Here is a 14,646-nt window from a genome sequence, read left to right on the forward strand (position 1 = left end):
TATATGTTTGTTTATTCTTTAATAAAATTTGAGTTTTTATTCAAAATTTTTTCACTCTTGATCTATGTGCCACTAAGTAGTGACATGATATTTGTATCGCTATATATATCAGATCCAGGTTCTCTTGCCTTGTCCAAGAAGAAGGGCCTCAAAGAAGAACTGGAGAAGATGTGGAAGGTGAAGGCAACAGTGATTCCAATGGTGAAAGGAGCCCTTGGAGCAGTGACCCCTAAGTTGGAAGAATGGCTACAACAGATCCCAGGAGCAACACCTGAACTCTCTGTCCAGAAAAGTGCAATGCTGGGAACAACTAAGATCCTGCGCAGAACCCTCAAACTCCCAGTCCTCTGGTAGAGGACCCGAGAATGAGAAAGGACAGCAAAGACCATCCCATTGGGGGTGAGAAGAAAGTATATATATAGAGAGAGAGAGAAAAAAAATATTTAAATACATAAACTATATTAGTATTTTTCACATGTAAAGTAAACAGCAATAATTTGCATGAAATCTCAAAGACAAATATTAGTAAAAAGTAAAATACTTATTAAACAGATTTGGTGACTTTCAAGCTTAATGTCATCTCAAAGGATCTTACACATAAGAAACACTTTATTTTTAGGCAGTTTTTGAAAAGGGTTTTAAAGGTTTTTATTTTGCTAAATTGTTTGACATAATTACCATTAACAGACAGTATCTTACTTTGTTCCACAGAAAAGATACACATGATGGAGGAAATCCAGTCATTGATGTTACATATGTGGACTGAAATGGATGATATTTGATCACATCTGTAGATTCATTTAACCTTTTCACTGCCAGAAGAGTAACAGCAAACATCCCATTGAAGTACTTTGTCTGCACCAGCACACACGAGATAGGTCTTTCTAAATTCTTTGTTGCACTTTCCGAGCACAAAATCTTTATTTCAACAATAGATATCTTTATACAAATGTAGTGGAGGAATAAAACAATTCTACAGAATTCAGCAAATGTCTGCATGCATTGGTCTTATTTTTGGAGGGTTGATAAAAGTCTGATTTGTCATATAGCAATGAAATATGAATCAAAAAACTTTGAAAAAGATTCATGATGGGGTTCCATTTTCATCACCACATAGGAGGATCTTCAAACCTGAAACATATAAAAACAGCATTACATTTTTTTATTGCTGAATTGAGTTGTGTAACACCATTTATTCAATACAAGGTGAGTCAAAAATTTGGAACCACCTTGACATCTTTTAGAACTTTTTCAGATTAATTCAAGAGCATAGCACAGGAGAGCAGTGCATGTACCCCCAGAGAATTGGTGCTGGAAGCACACAGGGACGGGTGCTCACGGCACAAAAATTCAATTGATGCACATAATTTTGTCCCCCCCCACACACATACCTCCAGGACGACAAGTGCAGAACCTATATAGAGCTTAACAATGAGCACTTTGAACTATGCAGAGCGTTCTGCTGTGCTGCTGCCTAGGCAGCAACAGAGATGCTGTATAATAGGAAATGCGTCTTTTAGTAAATAAACACCAGTGTTTTCACGCCGGTCTTGATGAGGTAGCATTCTGGAGTCAGAGACTCCTGATTCATTAAAAGGTGCGTCTGAAAGTGGCATGTGCCTGCATCTGTTACTCGCAACAAATTTTAATCCAGTCAGTGACAGGAGTAAGATTTGTGGAGTGACAAATGCCACCACTCGTCATGAATTTGACAAGTGGGTGTTGCCACTTCCACGCCTCACCCCAGCTCCTCCCATTTTGATGGAGCTAGGTGATAATAATGTGAGAATGTCCAAAGTTGTAAAAGAACTCTGTCTTAGAAGCGTTGATGAACCAGGCCCTAAGAGTAAAGACTGTAATAAGTAATGAGTGGGGCAGAGAGAACTAATGTCAGGGCACACTGGGGTTGCCAGTGGTACTATATTCAATAGGGGTAATAAACTCAGGGCACGCTGAGTACTCATGTGCAGTACAGCTAATGTTTACTGTACTCAGCATATCAATCTAGTTATCTATTACGTTTAGAGTTGGGGGGCACAAAATACTTGCTTTGATATGACCACTTGCAGGGAAGTGCTAACCAGCCACTGTGCCTTGGCCAGGGTAATTAGAAAGAAATCGGTCAAGGTAAAAGAGAAACCCACTTAGCTTGAAAGTCTCTATCTTTAAAGGGAACCTGACAGCTGCCTGATCCACGGTTACATGTACAGTGGGGAAAATAAGTATTTGATACACTGTCAATTTTGCAAGTTTTCCCACCTAAAAAGAATGGAGAGGTCTGTAATTTTCATAGTAGGTACACTTCATCAGTCAGAGACAAAATTAAAAAAATATCCAGAAAATCACATTGTATGATTTTTTATTTGCATTTTATTGCATAAATATTTGATGCCATAGAAAAACAGAAATTAATATTTGGTACAGAAACCTGTGTTTGTAATTACAGAGGACAGATGTTTCCTGTACTTCCTGACCAAATTTGTACACACTGCAGCAGGGATTTTGGCCCACTCCTTCATACAGATCTCCAGATGTTTTAGGTTTCTGGGCTATTGCTGGGCCACATTGAGTTTCAACTCCCTCCAAAGATTTTCTTTTGGGTTCAAGTCTGGAGACTGGCGAGGTCACTGCAGGACCTTGAAATGCTTCTTACAGAGCCACTCCTTTTTTGCCCTGGCTTTGTGTTTCTGGTCATTGTTAAAAGACTCAGCCACAACCCATCTTTAATGTTCTTACTGAGGGAAGCAGGTTGTTGGACAAAATCTTGCAATACATGACCCCATCCATCTTCCCTTCAATAAGGTGCAGTTGTGGCGCTCCTGAGGGTTCAGTTGCCGCAGAGGTACTGCACCTCCTCCTGAGGTGTGGTGCCCCACCATCCAGGTAAGTTGGAGGCACCTGACCACGCTCCAACACTTGCATCCCACACAACACTGTAGTTCAGCAAAGCCACATTGCGGCTCCCTGCTTGGATTGTATCAGAGCACCTTTGGTGGCTCCCTGCTTGGAACACGAAACTTGCTGGGAGGCGGGTGGAGTTAGAATACATAAAAGAGTGGGAAGGTTTAGAATTTCAGTCGGGCAGTCAGTCAGTCAGTCAGTGAGGAGTGAGGATCCCTGGGAGAGGGATGGAGGAAGGAGGTGCTGCAGCAGATCTCAGTGACCTGGGTCTGCTGTCACGGGAAAGGAAAGAAAGAGAAAGACATTGAACAGAAACCTGACCTTCCATAAGAAGGAAAGACTAGTACGGAACGTAGGAGTAAAAGGGAACAGAGGACGTGGGTTAGGAGAGAACCCTGCCTAGAAGTTCTAAGCGCAAGGCTGGGGCCCAGTCCCCGAGGTTGTATGGATACTAATGATCCTGCAGCAGATACCGGAGGAGTAGTGGGCTGTAAATGCACTACTCCCATCTCAGACTTGGGGGCACAACAGCAACATTGATAGTGAGCCGGGACTCAGGAGTAAGGAGTCTCCAAAGCAGGCTACAGCTGTCTGCAGTACAAGGAAAGCTCTTGGGAACATCTGTCAGGAGGAACTCCAGTGTAACTCAGTACTAGGAGTACTTCACTTAAAGGCGCTATAAGAGGAGACGTTCAGAAAGGCACATGTTGGCCGAGTGTTGGAAGGGAGCATTCAATCTTGCCTGGAGGTTGACTGAGTCCCTGACCCAGAGGACACAGCACGGAGGCAGGCACCGGTGTGTACTACAGACTGTGAGTAAAGCTTTGGAACTACAAGCCCTGGTGTCCTCCATTTATTCCTGCGCCAACACACCCTGTACCGCTACATGTGGTACCAGCTTCTACACTGTCTGCGCCTCTCACCTACCCCTACATCTACACTGCCCTGGGACTACAGCTCCACCTGTGGGGAGCTTCACCCCTTGGCTGCAACACACCAGCAGTCCCAGAGGATCTGCATGCAGCGTCGGCTTAACATCTCACTTGCCGAACACCACAGGTGGCATCACGAACTATTCATTAAATTATCTACATTCCACCATTTCAATTTCCCCATTACTTGGGCGCCCAGGACCACGGACTGGGTCACCGCCGCTGTGACACATCCCGCTGACACCGGCCCGGTACCGAGTACCCCACAGCCCTGGGAGGGCGACCCACAGTCATCTTGTCTCATTTTCAGAAAAGCACCCCCAAAGTATGATGTTTCTCCCACCATGCTTCATGGTTGAGATGGTATTCTTGGGGTTGTACTTATCCTTGTTCTTCCTCCAAACACGGCAAGTGGAGATGATGCCAAAAAAGTTCTATTTTGGTCTCATCTGACCACATGACTTTTTCCCATGCCTCCTCTGGATGATCCAAATGGTCATTAGTGAACTTCAAATGGGCCTGGACATATGCTGGTATGAACAGGAGGACCTTGCGTGCCCTGTGGGATTTTAAACCATGACGACATAGTGTGTTACTAATGGTCATTTTTGAGATTGTGGTCCCAGCTCTATTCAGGTCATTGACCAGGTCCTTCCATGTAGTTCCAAGCTGATTCCTGACCTTTCTCAGAATCATCCTTACCCCATTTGGCGATATCTTGCATGGAGCCTCAGACCGAGGAAGATTGACAGTCGTCTTATGTTTCTTCCATCTTCTAATAATTGAGCAAACAGTTCTTGCTTTCTCACCAAGCTGCTTGCCTATTGTCCTGTAGCCCATCCCAGCCTTGTGCAGGGTTACAGTTTTGTCCCTGGTGTCCTTAGTCAGCTTTTTGGTCTTGGCCATGGTGAAGAAGTTGACGCGTGATTGATTGAGTGTGTGGACAGGTGTCTTTTATACAGGTAACGAGTTCAAACATGTGCAATTTATACAGGTAATGAGTGCAGAGGAGGAAGACTTCTTAAAGAAAACCTAACAGGTCTGTGAGAGGCAGAATTCTTGCTGGCTAGTAGTTGATCAACTTATTTCATACAATAAAGTGCATATTAATTATTTAAAAGTTAATAATTGTGATTTTATGGTTTTATTTTTACATTCTGTTTCTCACTGTAGATAAAAATTACAGAATTCTCCATTCTTTGCAGGTGGGGAAACTTGAAAAATCTGCAGTGTATCAAATACCTATTTTCCTTACTGCATCAGATTGACTATGACTTCATCCATATATGTTTAACTTATAAACGCTACAGTTTAGAGAAAAACATACAGTAAAAGCTGCCGAGCACCGAACCACATGAGAGATTAGCCTGACATGTGGGTCCTCAGCGACATCTGTCGTGACAGGAGTGACAGGTCTTTCTCTGCATGCCTGTGTGGGAAGAAACCTGTCACTCCAGGGCAGTGGGAGGGAAGAAGCCGCTGGGGATCTGCCTGTCTGACTTGTCTCCCGAACTGCTTTTAAAATATGTTTTTCTCTGAAATGCTGCAGCATTAAACATACTTGGCTGAAATCATACAGACATGGTCTTATACATGATCCCCATTGTACATGCAACATGTATCAGCTGTTCGATTCTCTTTAATACAAGTTCTATACTTTCAAATTGCATTGAGTTCTTGACTTCTGACTCACAACTATCATTGCTTTCTAATTACTGATAGATTTCAACTGGTGTCATGACTTTCCATGGCTTTTTGAACCTCTCTTTTTTCATATGTTCAATACATTTTCCCCGTGTCATTTCTCATTATTACACATAAATTAGTTTATGGACATCTATGGGTTGATTTCTTCGCCTGTGTGGATTGAATGAGTTGTTACCGACATTGGGTGAGAATTTTACGTCAATAGCACCTTTAGAAAATTGGTGACATGATAAATACGTACAGCATTTAACCTGCTGTATATCATGGATCTGTTATAAAAGGAAACCATGACATAAATGGGAATGGAGATCAATACTTTGCTATTGTTTGTTATGGTTATGGGGATGCCATTTGTGTATATACTGTATGTTTATGCGTTTCTTGATAAATTATATTTAAAATATGGAGTTCTTATTTTTGGTGACCAATTTTTCAAAATATTAATTTACTTTTGTTAATTATAGTGATAATTATGATATCATAACATGCATTGACTTAGTTGGTCTAGTGGAGCGACGCATGGCATGGCGTCATAACGTGCATCGAGGCCTAGTTGGTGCTGGAAGCCCAAGTGAAGATTGAAGAGAAGGCTCCATTAATAGCGCAGAGATTTACAGACATTATAATCACTGTCCCCATAGCGGCTCATAATCTAGATTCCCTATCAGTATGTGTTTGAAGAGTGGAAGGGAACCCACACAAACATGGGAGAACATAAAAACTCTGTGCACGTATTTGAACCCAGGACCCCAGTGCTGCAAGGGACAGTGCTAACCACTGAGCCACCATGCTGCCCAGTAATAAACCATTTTTTATGGTAATTGAAGCAAATTCAAATAGAATTTTCCAGACAAAAATAAAAAAATTATTAATCTCTAATATACTTGTAAAGTTGCATGAACCTGCCATTATCTATGTATGTACAGATATAAAGTCCTACTAAATGCATGCTGTGGGTGGGAAATATATGATAGAAGGAACTAGTTTCTGAGGAAGAATGTAGGAGGGCAAAACTAACAGAAGGTAAGTTAGTGACATGATAGGCCTGTCTAAAAAGATGTGTTTTTAAGGCAAAGTTAAAATAGTGAGCATTAGGAATTAACCTGATTATTTGGGGTAGTGCTAGTAGAATATAGCTAGAGAAGCAACAACAATCTCCTTCCACAATTTTACCACATCACAATGATCAGGAAAATATAGCAAAAGTGGTAATCTAAAATGCAACTTTTAATCATTAGTTTTTCATAAAAACGGTTTTCACCATTATCCAAAGTGAACCAATACACCGGTGCACAAAAATACATACATAAACAATACTATAAAAAACTGGTTTACATCGCTGTCAAGGATATTTTTTACAAAGCCATCAACTCCCTGTATGGGAAGACACTCTGTTTCAATGATTTCTTCAAAAGGACAGATTCAGCCCACCAAATTTCTATATATCTCATGTGGAACTCACTAAAACTGTCCAAATAAGCAGTTCAAAAAAGATAAAAGGAACAATCTCACCCATTTTTGGTTGGTGTTAGTCGTCCTTTATCCCATTCATGGAGCCGGGGTCCTTATTATCCCTACCAGTCCCTATCATGGACTAATCCTGATACCCCAAGACTCCTGCCCTTACAAGGACAATCCACAGCTAGCCCTGTCACTAGCCAGCCCTGGACTGACCCTGTGTGCCTCCTGACGTGTTACCTCAATTGCTTGATTCATCAGGGGAATGGCACATATCTTTCCTTCTGTCAGGAGTAATGAGCAGCATATCCCACCAGGGATAGCATAGAGGTAATGGCAATAGCAATCATATTATCCCCAGTCACCTCTTATATACTAAATCAAATCAACAAATTATAGTCCAAACACCTGATTGTAATCACAGGTTGTCAAGAGGGAAGTAAATCCTTTCTTAATACCTCCCTAGCGTTCATTAGGGCATGAGGAATGACGACATGGTAATTGTCTTATTATACAAAATCCCCCACAGATGTATTTCAATCCATTACTCACAGTTTGTATAGCAACTGAGGCACCACATGGAAGCAGCCACTTCTTGGTTATCGCCACGTGTGTGTCCCCCATCCCCCTTCCGGTCTGTGAGACGCTGTAGCCACTTCCGGTCTCCAGCTTGTGTTACATCTAATCCAGGTCCCCAAGCAGGAACCTTCCCTCTTGCAGTGGAACCAAATTCACAATCCTGGTTCCCCGAGGGGGGGTTCAAAACAATCACATCACCAGCACATCTCCCCCTTCCTGGTATATGGAGCGCATAGCGTTCCATCAGAGCATTCTCCTCCCTCTCAAACGCAGGGAGCGCACACCTCCACTAAGTCACACCCACCAAAATCGTGATATCATTACTCTATTTCATATATACAGCAGAGGTCTCTGCCAGATAGCGCGCACCCAAATATGACAGTATCATTACTTTTCTTCATATAAACAGCCAAGGCTCCTGCAGCGGCATCTAAAAAGGTGCATTATGCATATGAGTAAGATTTCAATAGCGCTCACTAATAAGTGTTGGTATCATTGCTTTATCTCTTATATACAGCCAAAGCACCATACCCTGCAAGGGCATCTATAAAGGTGCACTATGCATATGAATAGAAATTTTTAAAAAAGGGGACGGAAAACATTACCATATTGGAATGCAGTACAGCAAGATTATCCACACTTCCTTGCTCTACCAGTATAATTAGAGGAACACTATTAATATTTCATTCACATGTCAGTGGGGAATTTTCTCTCCAGAAAAAATAGGAGACAATACTATTGTACCATGTCACACATTAATCGTGGTTTTTGAGTATTTTAGCAGATTTCCCTCACAGTTGAGCATCCTTAGATAAAAAAAAAGCAAAAGTCAACTGCTCATTCAGACCTAGGGGAGAGACCGTATGAAGATGGAAAATCCATCTTGTCTCCCTTTGTAAAATTAAATAGTCCCAGTCTCCCCCCTAATTGGTTTTCTCACCTTTTCAATTCCAATGAATTTTATCACCAATTTCTTACCCTCATGAAAATCATTTACATGTCTTGCTATAGGGGTGTCCCTCTTGTGTTCAATATCCCCAAGATGCTCCCCTATTCGTCGTCTTAATTCCCTTTTGGTCTTGCCAATATACGCCAGACCACATTGGCATGTTCCTTTATAAATCTCTCCTTCCGTCCGGCAATTTATAAAGCTCCTTATGGTAAATGTCTCCTTTGTATTCATACTCATGAAGGTTTTACCTGTCTGTATATAAGGACACACGACACATTTTCCACAGCTGAAACAACCCTTGGTATCTGATTTTAGCCAAGTCTCCGATTTGGGTGGTAAGAAGTGGCTATGCACCAATCTATCTTGTAATGTAATTATTTGGGGGTAGTGCAATCCAGAGAACTGGTGCAGCATGAAAAAGATGTAATAAAAAGATACTATATATTATTTTATAAAATAAATGTCTTACTAGCTTATCTCAGATTGGAAAAATAATTGGTCTGTACATAATTATACAATATATTAGGAATGTATATCGTTAATACTCTCATTGAAATCTATGAATCCTTCAACTCATTGCAATGCCTTATGCACACTACTAATTTATGGATTCTTAATCAGATACATAACGCAGTGTCTACAGCCTCTGCTTTGCTCATACTCTACCTACAAATTTATAAAGAGGCAAGTAGTTTTTTTTCTGGCATATAATTATATTCAGTAAACTCTATAAGTCATCATATTCAACATAAGATTTGTAGTGTTTTGTATTATTTTTCAAGGGGAAACTATAGTACTATGAAAAATTTCATAATGTACAGGAAAAAAAGCCTGTGAACTTGGCCTTAGCCTAATGGCTGTGATACAGTGATTAATGCAGTAAATCATTCAAGGGTGAACACTCATCCCATATATGGTCAACACAAAAAAATCATCAGAAAAGGTAATATGTTTGTTTTATGGAGTTTGATGTGCTGGTTACAGTTTTGCTCTCTCACATAACGTTTCTGAGATAAAAGTATTTTTGTTATTATGTTATTTCTGCATTTTCAAAGTATGTGGTTTTTCCTATGTTATTCCCATTTCTTTGCTTGTCTTACTTAATTGTGAATTTTCTTACAGGGACGACATCAGTGAAGGTTTTAGTGCGTTTTATGGGAAGGAGCAGTGACAGTGCAGTCAGCCAATAATTGCTTCTCAGAAAGTCACATGTTATGAGGAGGAGCTAACTGTTATGAGGCGGTAAAATCTGAGTCAGTCTGAAAAGGATGGGGATGGCAGTAAGGACTGGTATGTGACACTCTGACAGGAGACAGGCCTTTACAGGGATCTGAGACCTGCCACCGCGAGACAGAAGGGAAGGCAGCAGACAGCCGCCATTGTGAGAGGATTTTCACTGCATTTCTGGGAGGGCAAGTCGCCTCAGAGGGTAGGAAACAGCTCGGCCACTGAGGTGTAACTGAGTGAGGGTTTCCACAGAGAACCTGAAATCAGCTATCACAATGAGAAACTGCCTGTCTGCAAATGTTCATCTGTAAGGAATAGGCTGACCCATTTACCTCACAACTGTATCTAGTTATCTACCAGATTACCTCCAGTAAAATCAGTTCTAAATATAAACTTCCTTTGTCATCTCTGGGGAAATATCTACATATAGACGGTCGGCTCACCGCATGTTTTTTTTTTTATTTTTTAGTTTGTCACCACCATTGAACTGAACTTACTCTACCGTTTGATCTGATTTAAAGAAGAAAAATGCCCCGACAGTGTATCAATCATGCAAACAGATTCTGCTATGTGTGTGGTTCTTTTACACTAAAAGGCCAAGTAGGTTCAATCAGTCATGATATTAAAAAGATGCACCAGATGTACTTTAAGTGTCAAGACAAAAGCTGGGCCCCTCATGTGATCTGCTCAAGTTGTTCAAATGGTCTTCGCGACTGGTTGAATATGAGGAAAGTGGCTATGCCATTTGCTGTTCCCATGATTTGGAGAGAACCCAGAAATCATAGTGATGACTGCTACTTTTGATTTGCTAAACTGACAAATTTTCTTTTCTACAAAGAACAAACATAAGATTAATTAACCTGAACTTGAATCTGCGATTAGGCCAGTTCCACATGATGGTACCTTGCCAGTTCCTGTACCACCGTTGTCTGGATTGGATGAAAATCAAGTAGAATATGAAGACTATGGAGCTGAAGCTACTGGCAAAGACATGGAGACCTCAAGCCAAGATGAGTATGTACCTGATGGAGAAGCCGAGCAGCCAGAACGCTTTACTCAACATGAATTAAATGATCAAATCAGAGACCTTGCATTGTCAAAAGATAAAGCTGAACTTCTTGCATCTAGTTTGAAATAGAAGAATCTTCTTCATGAGAATGTCAAAGTGTGTTATTACTGAAACAGAAATAACAATTTAACACAATTTTTTACAGTTGATGGACCAATGGGGTACTGTAACAATGTGAATGGCCTCTTTGAAGAACTGAATCACGAGTATTTTGTTGCAGATTGGCGATTGTTTATTGACTCATCACAGAGAAGTTTGAAAGCAGTGTTGCTTCACAATGGAAATATGAAACCATCAATCCCTATTGCTCACTCATGTCATCTAAAGGAAAGTTATGAAAATCTGTCAGTTGTTTTGGATGCTATACAATATAAGCATCATCGATGGAATATCTGTGGAGATTTGAAAGTGATAGGTCTGCTAATGGGAATGCAAGGAAGTTTCAGAAAATATTGTTGCTTCTTGTGTTTATGGGACAGTAGAAATACAGTAGAGCATTATGTTCAATATGATTGGGGACAGAGAAACATCTAGGCTCCAGGTAGAGACAATGTTCAGCATAATCCTTTAGCTGCTCCAACAAAAATCTTTCTTCCTCCACTACATATAAAGTTGGGATTGATTAAAAACTTTGTGAAAGCCATGGCAAAGACAAATTCACAAGGGTTCCAGGACATTTCACAGAAATTCTCCAGCATTTCACCAGCAAAACTGAAGGAAGGTGTATTTGTTGGTCCTCAGATCAGAGAGCTTATGAGAGATGATGTGTTTGAAGGAACTCTAAATGATAAGGAATTGAGATCTTGGAAAAGCTTCAAGTGGATCTGTGAAAACTTCTTAGGAAAACAAAAATCTCCAGTATATGTTGAAGGTGTTGAGGAACTACTAAATGCATACCAGTGTCTTGGATGTCGCATGTCTTTGAACATGCACTTTTTGCATTCACATTTAGACTTCTTCCCTCAAAATCTTGGGGATGTAAGCGATGAACAAGGCGAGCGGCTTCACCAGGACATTAAAGTAATGGAACTCCGCTACCAGGGTTTTTGTAATGACTCAGTGAATGCAGATTACTATTATATAGGGACAACCCTGAAAAATCAAATCAACGACAGTCTAATGTCAAGCACTTTGAATTTCTGCTCAAATTTTGGTTTCTGTTTTGCATGTGAAATTATTTTGGTTCAATAAAAACTGTTTTGTAAGGTGAAGCATTTTTTTCTGATATATAGATTACTGTTTTCTTAATGTCACCAGTATATTTCCTATACCTTATAATCATGATGCTGCTGCATGGAAACTATACGTGCTACAGAAAAACTATATACATTTTTGAAATCAGGACGAAAAGATGATTCAGAAAAGTACAAAGTCACCTGCAATGAATACAAAATACATTTTTGTAGACCTGTGTTATTGACCTTATGTTTTGAGAAGATCTGAGGTTGTGGGTTGCAATAAACACCTACTCAGGTTAACGGCGCAGTTCAATTTATTTCTTCCGTCCATGGTTATACAGCAAATCCACGCTGATGGCCAACATACAATGTCCTCAGTCCACAAGTTACCAATGTGAGATTGGTTGCTCCACTGCCCCCGTAGCAGGAGATACCTACTGTTTCCCAACTTTTGGTTGGCCCACAGCTTTTGGCATCTTCAGCCGGTATAGTGTGCAGTCACAGCCTATGTTCCTCCAGACAATGGATATCACAAGCATAGCTCATGGATACCCCTCCAGCAAACAACAACAGCATTTTCTCGTCAGTCCCCAATGCCCCAAGCCGCCCCCAGGAATTGAGCCCGGCCCTTGGGAAACACTCCCTTTCCAAAGCTAATTGTGCATTGGTGGGGCTGTCTCACTCAAGCTGAGCCCCATCACCTGGGCTTGCATGTGAAATCCCCTGTGGTAACAGCTCCCCTGGGTCTACTATCCCCATCCACACAATGGGCCTAGTTACTGGCAGCACAATGGATTGAGACCTTGAAATACAGAGAGGATTTATAGAATGATTGCTTTACATTTACCTTTAGCAATCTCATGTCTGGCCTTAGGTATACATAAAATCCAGCCTACACGTCCTCCTCTGCTTGCAGTCACTGAATGGAAACTTTGATTCCTGAGGATGAACTGACGAGCAAACTAATCACTAATAAAACACAGCAAGCAAAAATCTAATAGAATACAACAATATCGACGCAACTGCTTCCTCCGTGCTGGAAAAAGTCTGCATCCCTTAGAGCAGTGGACTCCACTCTACGGGCATTGGTCCAATAGTCTTTAGTCCGTGACCAGTTCCTCACATGTTTGTTTTAGAGTAAAACGCTAGTGAGCGCCAAGTAAGTGATGCCAATCGGATTCAGTGCCGGTGACCACAGACAGTACCACCGCTCTGGTCTCAAGAAATGAATATTCCATGTTAAAGCTGTAAATACATAATACTAAGAAGGTGTGAAGCTGCTGCATTTGCAAACACACTGTCCATGGTATTACCTATGAAGAGTGCATATTTTATGCTCAGCAATTATTCAACTGTTCACAGATGTGTACATTAAAAGTAAGGATATTTTATTTTTATAATAAGAAGATATTTATAAGATCTTGAATTCTGCTCATGACCCCAAGTGTATTATTTAGAATACCACTTAGAAATTGATCTCTCTCCTATATAAAACAACTCTGTTGGGATTTCAGCAAAAATATAGTTACCTTTAACACTGTATTGGATTTTGTTCTCTGCTATTACAACTCATGTACACAGGGTATAACGATCTTGGGCCTGTGCGGGAGGGTGGCCAGCCGACACCAGACCTTATTTCAGTTGGATGTGCCAACTACATGAACTGCAATATAAGCCACTGGCCAATTAGAGGCTGGAAGCTGACAATGGCATGTCTGCCACGAAGGATGCACGGCAGTAATGTGATGCACAACTCATGGTTGGTACAACAAAGTCAGTTGCTGCCCTTTCCACCTGCTATGTTGTGAGATCAGGGAAAGGTAAGAAGAATTGTTAATTTTTTTAATGTTTGAGATGAAAGAAGAAAATAATTTCAGGAAGGAGCCCAGGATGGGGGACAGTATACCAGCAAGTGGCTCACAATGGGGAACATTATGTCAGGAAGGGATCCAACATGGAGGACGTTATTACATGAGGGGTGAAAACTTATGTCCTCAGAGGATTTAAATCGCTACAAGGGTCCATACATCTGGCCAACAAGCAGTTGGGACCCATGTCCAAATTTTGCACAAAAGCCCATCGGATTTTATTTACACCACTGCATGTACCTATTGTTATTATGAACGGTATATTTAGCTCTGAGAACAAGATTGTATTGTTTCCCTTCATCAGAGACCAAGACAGTTTTTACTTCTCTAAAAAAAAATGCTATGTATGTATGATTTGTAGGTCATTCATGAACTTTTAGTATGAGATTGAGTCCCATAGTTGGAAATAAATATGTGACCCCTGTATGCACAAAAAGTTTGCTGTAGATGCCATGCCTAACAACTACCATTAATTACACTGGCTTACTTTACTTAGGCTACTTTCACACATCAGGTTTTCGGCGTCAGGCGCGATCCGGCGTCGTGCCGGAACGCCGGATCCGGCAAATGTTTAGTAAAACCGGATGTGACGGATCCGGTTTTCTGCCAGATCCGTCTTTTTCTTGACAGACAAAACCGGATCCGTCTCATCCGGTTCATCCGTTTTTCTATCCGTTTTTCGACGGATTACGCCGGATCCGGTTTTTAAAATTGACCCTTGTGGCCTTCCGAACGGGATTGGCTACTGGAACACTAGATATAGCATGTTCCTACA

The 14,646-nt window shown here is 41.0% G+C and overlaps 1 protein-coding gene across 2 annotated transcripts in view; it reads right to left on the reverse strand.

Annotated features, from left to right (window-relative positions):
* Positions 1-623: 623 nt before the first annotated feature.
* The window catches only part of NPY (neuropeptide Y), an 82,752-nt gene continuing 68,729 nt past the window's right edge, over positions 624-14,646 (reverse strand). For both annotated transcript variants that reach the window (XM_073581403.1, XM_073581404.1), the window contains exon 4: positions 624-1,131. In XM_073581403.1, coding sequence (XP_073437504.1) covers positions 1,107-1,131 — 25 coding nt within the window. In that variant the 3' untranslated portion in view covers positions 624-1,106. The remainder of the gene's footprint in view (positions 1,132-14,646) is intronic.

The sequence above is a fragment of the Dendrobates tinctorius genome, unplaced genomic scaffold (assembly GCF_039654945.1).
Source record: "Dendrobates tinctorius isolate UK_male_01 unplaced genomic scaffold, ASM3965494v1 ptg000070l, whole genome shotgun sequence".
Taxonomy (NCBI): Eukaryota; Metazoa; Chordata; class Amphibia; order Anura; family Dendrobatidae; genus Dendrobates; species Dendrobates tinctorius.